Source organism: Numida meleagris, chromosome 2 (assembly GCF_002078875.1).
Source record: "Numida meleagris isolate 19003 breed g44 Domestic line chromosome 2, NumMel1.0, whole genome shotgun sequence".
NCBI classification, from domain to species: Eukaryota; Metazoa; Chordata; class Aves; order Galliformes; family Numididae; genus Numida; species Numida meleagris.
The window spans coordinates 869,658-881,729 of NC_034410.1; the positions used below are offsets into that span (position 1 = coordinate 869,658).

At 43.4% G+C, this 12,072-nt stretch overlaps 1 protein-coding gene across 2 annotated transcripts in view; it reads left to right on the plus strand.

Annotated features, from left to right (window-relative positions):
• Nucleotides 1-12,072, plus strand: part of LOC110394039 (vasoactive intestinal polypeptide receptor) — a 110,548-nt gene that overhangs the window by 34,953 nt on the left and 63,523 nt on the right. The window contains exon 2 of one of the 2 annotated variants that reach the window (XM_021387650.1): nt 820-916. The exons of the other annotated variant lie outside the window; for it this stretch is intronic. Within the exon in view, the coding sequence (XP_021243325.1) occupies nt 820-916 (97 nt within the window). The remainder of the gene's footprint in view (nt 1-819; nt 917-12,072) is intronic. 2 annotated transcript variants of the gene reach the window in all.

Sequence of the window (12,072 nt, forward strand, 5' to 3'; positions counted from 1 at the left end):
CTCCTACCCTCTTCCTGAAAACCCCCAGGGACGGTGAGTCCATTACCCCCCCAGGCATCCTGTGTCAGATGGGGTATTCCCTCCAGCTGGGAGTAGGTTGCTGACATTAACATGACCCTGTCTGGCTTGTGGTTCCTTCTCTGGATGACAGTTGTTACGGTCTGTACTCTGTGACTGAGAACGTGTGATGTAAGGAGTGCACGATTAATTACCTGCACATTTTAGACACTGATTATTTAAAGAAAACAAATATAATTAGATCTGAGTGGGGAGAAAGCACTTGGTGGGGGGAAGCCTTGTTACTGGCTTTTATTTTCCTGCTTTTTAGCTCCTTGATCTCCTAATCTGCATCTGAGATTTTGTTCTTATTTGATTTGGGTTTTGTTTTGCTTTGAATTAGCATGAGCCAGGAGGCAGGCCATGTGAGAACGGAGGGAATAAACTATGTAAGCACAGATCCCACTGCTCTTGGCACGAATTTTAAAGCTGCCATCTTCCTGCCCTAGATAGCTGTCAGTGTTGGGGTAGTCAGGCAGGGTTCCCAGCGGATAAAGAAGCAGAATTGCTCTTGATCGTCAGCAAAAAAGTCTTTTTGTTTGTTTTTATGTTTTTATGAGGCACAGACAACAATTTTTTATTTTTTTCAGTAGGTACTGGATTATTCTCCCCTCTCTCAATCAAATGTACAATGCGGCTGGATGCATATCCCCATTGCACAGTGAGCCAGCAGAGCTTGGCTAGCTGTGCATCCCCAGGAACGCATCCCTGAGTACAGATGGGTTTTGCTCACTCTCTCCTTTCCTCTTGCCCTTCTTGCAGGCATCCAGCACGCGCCCAGAGTGCAGCATCATGCTGGAAATTGAAGAAGAACGCAGCCAGTGCCTGGCAGAGATTGCTGAGGATAATCAGACCTCAGGTATGGGAGCAACTTCTTCCATCTCAGGCTCACATCCCTGGCCTCACATCTGCCTTGTCTGTGCCATTTCTCGCCCCTCCTGCAGCAGCAGTGCACTGTCTGGTTTTGCTTCATCTGATGTTGAGCTCTTACTTTAGGAGGGAGAAATACTGATACTTCCAAAGCACAGTTCTACCAGCCAAGTGTTTGAATAGCTTGATGAGGATCACCCACAGGGGGGTGAATTTCATCTGTCTCAGGCTGTTTAATCAGAGGCAATCATGTCTCTTTCTGAACTGAAAGTCTCTTAACCAACTCTGGTACCTTTACTTAACTCCCTCCATCAATGATCAGGAGAGGAGGGTCAAGCTGACGGTGCCAGCTTTGCTCTCCATTCTCCCAAGGTTTCTCCATCATCCCATCAGCTGTGGAGTTGTGCCTCCTTCAAGGAGAAGGCACGACACAGCATGCATTGGGCAGGTGGCATTTCAGAGCAGGAGAGATGCTGCAGGACATGACCGTGTGGATGGGGGATGCTGCAAGGATCTGTGCTATTGAAGTTCCTTGGTAGGCGGCCTGTGGAGAGCTTGGGATATTTTGGCAGGGCCACTTGTCTTCAACCCTTAATTGTAGAGATCTGTATGGTAGAGGAATAAAGGGTATGGTTCTGATCCTATCCTGTCCCATCTCACAGCAGTTAAGTCAAAGCCCCAGGAATTAGATGTTGGGATGGACCTGTCCCCTCCAAGTGCTTCTCTCAAGGCAGGGTCAGTGTTCGTGTGCAAAGGACGTGTAGGAACCACTGGGAGAATGGTGGGTTCCAAAAAGAAGAGATCACATTGGTAGGGGTAGGAGGATGCATATCCTGCTTCACATTTGCATCCCTCCTCCTGAAAGAAGAAAAAGTGAAAGATGTCTTCTCATCCTCTTTCACTTGGCACTGCTTAAAAATAGGCTACAGACCAAAGGCTGTTCTGCATGATGCTTATTAATGATAGAACAGCATCCTTGGGCCAAGCTGGTCCCTCGGGGAGCTTTACTGAATGCAAGGAAGGCTTTTGGCCCCTGCTTTTATCTATTAAGATATGTTTTCCTTTGATTTCAAGCATCCCTGTGCAGTTAAATAGAGCTGTTTGAAGCAATGTTCGTTCTCCTGGAATACAGTAAAGAAGGGAGAAGTCAGGGCACTTAAATACTTTCTCTGAAAGCCAGCTAAATTCTTCATTTCATTTTCATGTACACTTGGAGAATTTCAATTAAATACAGCACATTCAAAATGGAAGAATAAATATTTGAGTGTTAATCTTTTTTTCTGCTTTTTCAAAATGTTTTTCCTCATTAAAAAGTTTAATCCAAAATGTGTTTTTTTTCTCTCCGCTGAATTAAACCATTGAACGTATTTTTACTGATTCTGATATAAGAACATGCTCAGCCTTACTGCATGCCATCCATGTCTAAGCATAAGCAAGCATCTAAAAACCTTTTGGAGTTTGTTTTTCATAAGGGAATGCTGAAATATTGGGTTGTAGGAATTCTGCGTTTCCACCCCTTGCTACTATAGTCATTAAATAAGATACGAGCACTCTAAGATGTTCTCCTCCAGGGAGATGGTAATTGCTACTCCTGAGTCAGTGTGCATATATCAGTTTGTTTGAAATGGTCACCGCTGATATCAGTGTAGAACACGTGTGTGCACGGACATCTACAGCCAAATTCTACAACACAGCCTACATCAGTAGGAATTTAAGAGTTTGGTACGAGGCTTCTAGCAAAGAACTCACCTCTGCCCTTGCAATCAGTGGAAAAAAGCTGCAATTTCTGATGTGCGATTGCTCTGGTGCTTAAGTGGGTGGCTGGTAGATGAGTGCATCAACTTTTGGAAGTCTGTTTTGGAAGTGATGTGGACTGGCAGCTTCTAAATATCTAAACAGCTTGTGTTTCCCTGTTGGAGTGTCCAACACATGATGTGTGAGCTCAAGTAGGCATAAAAAGCTCTTTTTCTGTAGCGGGGTTCCATAAGTCAGTAATTGTAGCTGAGCACAGCTGCAAAATACAGCTCTGAACTTTGGAGAGGTGGAGGAGGGGGCAGTTTGGTTGGCAGAGATTATATGGAAGTGATGACGGGAGATCACACAGAGGTGAAGATTGTTCAGTCTTAGTGTTGCTGGAAATAATTTAAAAAGAAATGTTGCGTAAAACCTCCTAGCTAAATTCCCCAGAAAAGTATTAACTTAACGTGGCTCAGTCTCACAAAGGAGAACAGAAAGCAACTGGGGCTCTCTGCCAACTGTAACGCAGTACCTCGATTTATGGCCAGGTAGCTGTATTGCCTTCTGCGCATTCAACATCCTGTTAGCAAAAAGAAAATCACTTGAGATTTAACAACCAATTTATTATCCTTTCTAATTGAATGAGTGGGATTAAGGAGACGCGCAGTTCCAATACAGTCTGGAAATAAAGCTTTGTTTAGAAGCCATTATCAATTGTATCGATCGGAGGGGCTTAATCACAGCTGTAATTTGTTGTGTCAAATAGATTAGTCGTTTGTAGAGAACACCTGATGGTAATACTGAGATTAATTACTAGCTGAGGGTAAGCAGGTAGATTTCCACTGATAAACAATAACATCTGTCTTAACACTGTTTTGTGTTTGAACAGCCATTAATTATAGTGGGTGTATGTGCGTGAGTTAAATCAATGCTTTCTTTTCAAATTAAATGTCTGTGTTTTCAGTGCAGGTAGTGGGTGCCAATTGCCATTCCTAGCATCAGTCCTGGACCACAGATATCCACTGTTGGCGAGACTGGAGTCTCTCTGTTCCCTGTTAAGAGTGTGGTTTGGCATCTGCAAAGTTGCCCACCTTTGTGGAGACCATGTCCGACAAGATGATGTTGGCGTTTTGAGTGCAGAAGGTGCAACTGGGATGCAACAGCAGTGAAGTTTGGTTTAAGCTGGCAGCAAGTGCAAAGAATAAAATAGCAGTGAGACTGGTATTTGGGTTTTAAGGTAGTTGCTAACCATCAGAGGGCACAGAGCTGCAGGAAAAAGTGCTTTATTGGCTCCATGATGGAAAGTGCCCAGTTTATAAAGGGTGTGTAAGATGCAGTTGTGCTTTGCAGTATGGGATTGAGTTTCATGAGCAGGACTGCCCTTGCAGCTCTCTGCCCTGTTTTCCTTTCACCTCAATGATCAAATAACATGATCTTGTACCTCTTGTAAAGTGGTGATTGTGATGCAGTACAGAGGTGGATTCTTTATCTTTGAAATCAGGACCAGGTAGACTGTGATCTGTTGGCTTCGTGTGGGCAAATAGGCATGGTTGGGAATGTGTTTTGGTGAGGTATTTCTGATTTTAGGTTGCTCTAAGGTAATCTAGCTGAATGTAGGCATCTCTTTTAGGATGCAGTGAATCATGCTCAGCTCCCAGGTGGGTCCCATCCTATTGTTCACTGGCTTGGAGGCATTTGGGATAAGTGAGGTCCCAGTTCCATCATTAGGAGAGATGAATCTGTGTGTTCACATACAGAATTGTATTTGGGGGAACTAAACCTTCACTAGGGCATTTGTTATATGATCTTTCCAGCCTTTTTTTTTTTCCCCAAAGAGGCTTTACAATACAATTTGTAGCACTACTAAGAAAAAATCTTCTGTAGAACTTATTACTGTGCAAATGGCAGGACTCTTCCCTGCCCAGTGCAGGAGGTGATGCACAAAATGCCTCCTCTCAATCTCAGTGCAGAGTGTGTTCCTAAGTGACCTAAAAAACAGTAATATTGCCTGCACTTTTCCTACTGTGATATAGAAGACCTTTGCTGTGTTTGGCATGATGGAAAATGAGCTTTGGTTATTCCTCCCTTGATCACAAAGCCAAGAGAAGGTGCTTCCAATCTGCATCACAAATGTGCCTGGGTGTTGAACTGGTGATGTTTCATAGTTTTGTCACGTGGAAAATGTCTGGCTTTCTTTGTAGGCCACGTGCCAATCTCATGGCAGGGATGGCAAGGTTGCAATAACTCAGATACTGCAAATGACACAGATTGTAGCTGAACGTAGATGTCATGCACGTGTGAATCATTTAGAATGAATCATAGGACAGCTTGGGTTGGAAGGGACCTCAAAGATCATCTAGTTCCAACCCCTTTGCCATGGAGGGTTGTTTTAGTTTTTTTTTTTACTGCAGATTGTTTAATTTCCCATCCTAAACGTGTTGTTATCTCTCTCCGTGCTGGTCTCACAGGTGTTCTTCCTCTGCATGATGGTCTCACACTTGTTTTCCCTGCAAACTTTACCTCACTTGACATCCATAAACTACTGCAACTGTAGAATCATGGTTTAGTGGGCATGGTGGGGGTGGGATGACAGTTGGACTAGATGATCTTAGTGGTCTTTTCCAACCCTTATGGTTCTATAACAACGCTGTTGCTGAAGTGAAGGTGTTTCCTGGGTTTTCTTGGCTTAATTTTCCTCTTTAAAAATCATGCTATTTCCTTATCTAGAAGGGGTAAGTTAAGGACAAATACATTGAAATGTGTCCAGTTGGGTTTTTTTTTAAAGTTTGGACTGCTAACAACATTGTGGGTAGATAGAATAGGAAAGGCAGTATTTTGGCAGCACCTACAATTTAAATTCACAGAAAAATATTATGTATCTGGGGAGAAATAACACTTCGAAAGAGAAATCCCATAAAGTTCAGGTTAGATAAATTAGGTTTTCTATCTTCTCCCAGTGAATCTGTACATAGTATCATGCATCACTCTGAATTGGCTGGGGGGTGCAGACTTTGTGGGTGATATTTTCCCAGAACCTGCCAAGAGAATTCCTTAAGGAACCTCAAATTATATCCAACACACACAAAGCTGCATTCCCCTGTATGCTGGTGCCAAGCAATGCGGTGCAGGAATGGGCAAGTGGAGGCAAGAGCTCAAGTCTTGACAGTGCTCTGGCATCCAGCGTGAGTAGGATATAGTGCCTAGAAGCATCTTAATGCAGTTACACCACCAGTGACTGCCTTCTGCAAGGTGAGTGCTGTATGTGTAACTGGTAGCAGATCAGCTCTGAGGGTCTAGTCATGTAGTTGAAAGGGTTCCCAGGTCATCCCAGGTGTTCATCAGCTAGTTCCTGGGGGAGTCCTGCCTGGGCAGCTGGAGGATCTGTTCATAGAATCATTAAGGTTGGAAAAGACCTCTAAGATCATCCAGTTCAACCATCAAGCCCAAGTCAGGCCCAGGATTTGAGTGCCTTCCGCAAAGCTTCCCCTCCAGATGAGCATGATGAGAAGTTTGCGGAGTTACTCTGCAGAGAGGAGTTGCCACGCAGCTAGTAGCTGCTGCAGTCGGATGATGGGCAGTACCTGCTTGGGCTGTTGTCTTTCCCTTTTTCTTTGCTCTCCAGCCGATGGGGCTGCTCTTCAGGTAGCATCTCCCACCCCTACAATATAAATCAATAAGGTAATTCTATAGCCTGGTGTTCTCCGAGGCATTTGTTTGTTGCAGGAGTTTATAACAGAGTTCCTCAGTCCTCTGTGTTCCTTCGAAAATGCATATGAGCGTATTTCAAAAGCAAGGAATGCAATCCCAGCCCCACTGAAAACTAAGCTTTTACTGCAGATTCTTTTTCAACCAAGACAATGTGTTATGTATGCAATGTGGTAACTGCTGAGATGATAACACAGATAGCAGCAGTAGCGCTAGGAGGAGAAGGTAGCTGGAGGGGGTTTTGCTTTCCAGGCCCACAGATGGTGGCAAATCTCTCTCCTTGTGAAGTGTGTCATGGCCCCTGAGGCTTGCTGCAGGGCAGGTCTCATCGCTGCGTGGCTTCTTGCTGACTTCCATTTGCTTTTTTTTTTTTTATCCCTGAGCACAGACTGTAGTTTTTTTCATTGTTGTTTGCCTTTGTTTTGTTTTGTTTTGTTTTGTTTTTTAAGAAAGCTTCCCTCGCTATGGCTGCAGTTTACATATAGCTCAGCTTAATCTGAAGCATCCAAATAAAAATAAAAATAAAAATCCTGTTTTATTTACTCTTTTCTTGTCTGTGTCAACAAAAGCAGTCATGTTTAGGTGAGTTGATTGTGCTCATTATCTCCTTATCTCATTATTGCTAATTGATTCTCTCCACAATTGGATATTCTTTCAGAAGTGGGAGAGTCAATTAGGGATGACAGTTGAATGAGGTACTGTGTGTGACTCATATTTGGATGAGGTGAGCAGCTCTGGAGACCATGCTTCTACACGGGAAACTGAGGTCCCATGGTTCATGGTCTTCATGGAGAGCGGTGGCAATATCACTCAGATCTTGGGCACAGGAAGCCTAGCCCAGATTTGTAGATTAATAGCATGCAAGTTTAGGTATGAGAGAAAATGCTCAAGAACATAGAGTTGACATTTAAACCACAGAAGACTGCTGAGTCTGATGATCTCGGCAGATGGGAGGGGATTTTCTGTGTTTTAATGTTCCTTGGCTTGGCAACAGAAAATAGCTGAGACTGGCAGAGACCTCTGGTGATGACCTAGTTCAAACCTCTGCCTAAAGCAGTCAACCAGCACAGGGTGCTCAGGTCGGCATCCAGTTGGGTTTTGAATATCTCCAGGGATGGGGGCAACCTGCTCAGACAACCTGCTCCAGTGCCTATGCATGTGTTAACTGCAAAAAAATAATAATAATCTTAGTTTTAAATGGATTTACTTGTGTTTTAGTTTGAACTCATCGTCTATTGGGCACCACTGAGAAAATGCTGGCTCTGTTTCCCACCCCCCCCCCACCCCCAATCCCAGCTGCTCCAGGCTCTTCATCATCTTCAAGGCCCTTTGTTGGACTCTCTCCAGTATGTTCACATCTCTGTTGTACTGGGGAGACCCAGAACTGGACACAGCCCTTCAGGTGCTGAGCTGTGGGGAAGGATCACCTCCCTTGACGTGCTGATACTTTGCCCACTGCAACCCAGGACCCCTTTAGCCTTCTGAGTGGCAAGGGCACACTGCTGGCTCACGTTCAGCTTGGTCCCCCAGGTGAGGACCTGTGAAGCCTCTGTGAAGCCCGAGTGCATGGTTTTGCTGATCCCCAGCTACAGGACTGGGCATTCCCCTTGTTGAATTTCCCTTTCTTAATGGTTTTTCCAGACTTTTTTCATCCAGGAAGGAAGACCTTCTGCTCTACTTGGATTCTAAATTCCTGCAGAAGTTAAATGGAAGTGAAACAAGCTCAGCACTTCACAGCTAGAGGCTGTCAGTGTCTTACAGATCAACATTTTGTCTGTTTGCTCAGTAGTGAGGAGATAGCCAAGGTGATTTTCTAAGTGTCACTGAGAATTGCTAGTAGCCATCGAGGAGCTGCTACAGTTGAGCTGCTTCTGATACTCTGAGTATTTCAGCATTGCGTTTTATATTTGCAGTCTAGACCTGTCATTCTAGCAGGATTTCAAACCCAATTGAAAAGTCAAAAAGTGGAAAATACGAATGAAAATAATCCCCATCACCCTCCCTGCTCTTCACTTACAGTTAAGTCGTATATGCCTCAACTTGTTGTGAGCAACAGAGCTGACTCCTGTAATCTCATCACCAACATTTTCTCATACAAGTGAATCCAGATGGAGAATAGCCCATGTTGCTTATCCTCCGTATAATGTCTTTCCTCTTCCACAGTTCTGCAGTGGAGGTTGGCTTGAAAAGCCAGATTTGGAACTTGGGGTTCTTTGACAGTCTCCCTTGAAGACGTCAAGGCATGTTTGATGAGAGAAGAAGCAGTGAACATATGGAAATTAAAAGTCAAGCTGGAAAAACGTTAATGAAGTTTAAATGAGGAGTCTGTTTATTCATCACCATCTGTTTATAATGCAGTAAGATAAGAAATAATTAATAGTTCCTTGCTTGAAAAAGTTCAAGTGAATTCTCACCTTCCCAGTTGCATAAGACCTCCTGGGACAGATGCTATGTAGGTCGGATTTGTATGGCAGCCCAGTTATCAGCAGGTCTCCAGGTGCTCCATCACTGGAGGAGAGGGGATGGATGGACCACTCACCCAGGGCTGGGAATGTATGGCATTTTCAGGTTGCATCCCTGAGACCTGTCAAGTGCTCCTATCAATGTTCCTTACGCTTTCACTTGGTTCTTGGCCACTGTTTTAAAGTCAGTAGTAGCGGGAGTATTCAGACAAGCCACTGAGCTGGCAGCTTTGAAGGGTGGTAGCTTTCCAGGGATGGTTTAGAGCAGTCAAAGAAAACAGTCAAGAAAAACAGCCCCTTGAACGTGAGTTGATTCATGAGACCTGTTAGTCATCAATCAAAAATCTTACTTAATAGGAGTTTTTGGATTATCAGTGTGGCCACCAGTTACTGTTTCAGAAGCGAGCAGGGCCCTCATAATTGCTGTATCATATCTACTAGCCCTTCCAAAATTCTTCTGTATCCTAGGGCATCAGGAATGGTATTAAGTGCCTTTTTCTAAGAAGCTAAATCAAGCCCTGAGGACTTAGTTAATATGTTCACTGAACACCGGAGGGTAAGTCAGTTCAGTCTAAAATAGTCATAGAATCATAGAATTGTTTGAGTTGGAAGTGACCTTTAAAGACCATCTGATCCAATTCCCCTGCAGTGAACGCGGGCATGTCCAGCTCCATCAGGTGCTCAGAGCCCTGTCCAGCTCTGACCTTGAATGTCTCCAGGGATGGGGCATCCACTCTGGGCACCCTGTGCCAGTGCCTCACTACCCTTATTGTTGAAAACTTTTGTCTTCTGTCCAGTCCAAATCTCCCCTCTTTTAGTCTGAAACCATTTCCTCATGTCCTATCAAAATAGACTCTGCGAAAGAGTCTGTCTCCTTCTTGCCCCCCCTTTGAATACTGAATAGATAGTCCCTTGAATTTGTACTCAGCAATCTCTTTAAAGACAAAAGGGCCTCTGAGACTTCTTTCTATGTTCTTTCCTTATCTTCTGAGTTACTATACTCTATAACTCTAGTCCAGGCAATACAGAGGGTTTCTTGATTTCAGTCTTGCTATAACCAGCAGCACTAACGTCCGAGCTTCTGGCTAGAACATCAGTCCTGGACAGTGTTCAGGAATGATTGTGTTCTCCCAATGAAGAAGTTCTCCCTACAAATCTAATCACCCTGCCCTGTAGAGCTAAGAGCTGGTTTTTGCATCAACCCCATCCTTCTACAGATACACCCATGAGATAAGATGTTGCCACATCTGTTTTCTCCCTTAATATGCTGTAAGGGTGGAGGCTTTGCTTTTGTTTTGCCTGTTGCTGACATGTCCTGGCTGCAAGCTTTTTAACAAACAGCAGTGTTTATTTGACTCAGGAACAGCTGTCTTGTAGCTTTTGGGGATTAACAGCCATTTAGTGGACATAAATCTTGTACTGGAAAAGGCATTTTACTTTGGAGAATATGTCACATTTGGAAATGCCATCAGACTTGTTGGTTATTTTTATTTTTGAATGCTATAAAATAGAAATGCACACAGCATTAGTTTTGCAAAGGTTACAGAAATAAATGCTGTTGCTGTAGACCAATGGAAAACAAATCCAAAATGTTTTCAAAGCTCTGGGTAATTGCTCAGATGAAATCTATTTATGGAGAGCTTTTAACTTTTTTTTTTGACAGCAGTTTGTAATTGTCTGTGTCGCATCCCATCAGGTTTCTGGTTAAGAAACCTCTCCTTCCTGATGTTTTCATTTGTATTATTTTCTTTCTGATTGTGCCAGGGCATTTTCATGATGGTATCCATCCATCTTATGTACAGCAAGTGCATTGGAAAATGTTGCATATGGCATAAGTTATGTGGAGCTTCTGTTACCGCATATGGCCAAGATCCAACACCTGCTGCAGACAATGGACATTTTACTACACACTGGACTTTCTGTAACCTAGATGTCTTTACTTCTTGGTAGCCAGAGCGTTTGACATAGGAAAGTGAAGTTGTGGAGAAAAGGAGAAACTGAGGTGCCGCACTGCGTACAAGTAGGGTTTCTATTAAAAAAAAAACTTCTAAATTACTCACAAACTTTTCTTTATTCCTGCCATCCAACCTTCAGTGTTATGGGCAAGAAGCACACTTCCAGCATGAACTCCAGCACGTTTAATAGGAAGGAGCCAGATTGTGAAGAATTTATGTGATGAAGCACTCTCAAGCTTTGCGTGATGACTGCAGTATCTTTCTAGTAGTAGATCAGGGAATCTATGGCTTATGATTTGTTGAGGAAAGTTCCCCTTTGTGCTTCCTTTTTCAGTGCGGTGTCATATTTAGCAGTATTTTGTATGAACCGTATTTACTTCAAGAGCAAGACTTGGCTGAAAATCTCCTCCATTGCAAAGCACATCGTTTGGTCTTGGAGGAAGAGAATAAATCTATAAAATAACAGCAGGATATGATATTTAAAATTCCACTTAGTCATGCTTTTAATTGTGCTTGCTTGCTTCTCTTCAATGAGCAAGTCAGACTGGGCTGGTCATTGTGAGGACTGGCACTTAACTTGATGACCAAGTCACAGAATCAGCGTAGAATCGTTTGAGTTGGAAGGGATCCTAAAAGTTCATCTAGTCCAACTCCCCTGCAATAAACAGGGACTCCCACAACTTCATCAGTTGCTCAGAGCCCCATCCAGCCTGACTTTGAGTGTCTCCAATGGCAGGGCACCCGCCTCTCTGGGCAACCTGTGCCAGTGCTTCACCACTCTCATCAATAAGCCACCTTTACTATGAATCGCTGTCTGGAGACACCAACAAGGACAAATCCATATAGAAAGGGTAGGGACCTAAATTCATAGGGACTAAGTGTGGTTTAATTTCTGGGAGGGAGGGCAGAGGGATTTGGGCAAGGAATGAGGAAGCGCTGGAATAATCCTTTAACCATCCTCTATGTCCAAGCTGTCTCTTATTTAGAAGCTGATGAGGAGTGAAGTTGCATTTTAGGCTTTTTAAATCCTTGTCTTGTGTCTTGGCATCTTTTGTTTCAGTTCACAGGTTCTCCTATTAGGCAGAAGGACTCAGCTGGCAAATATCATTTATGAAAAGAACAATGTGGAGAGATGGAGTCAAGTGTTTTATTTAGTTTGTTGGTTAAAGAAAGGCTGAAAGATTAGATTTTTTTTTTCTTAACTTGTTTTCTAATGGATGTTGTTGATGGAAAAACTCAGGATTTTCATGCTTAAAAATAATCCTCCAGAAATGCTCTGTAGTTAT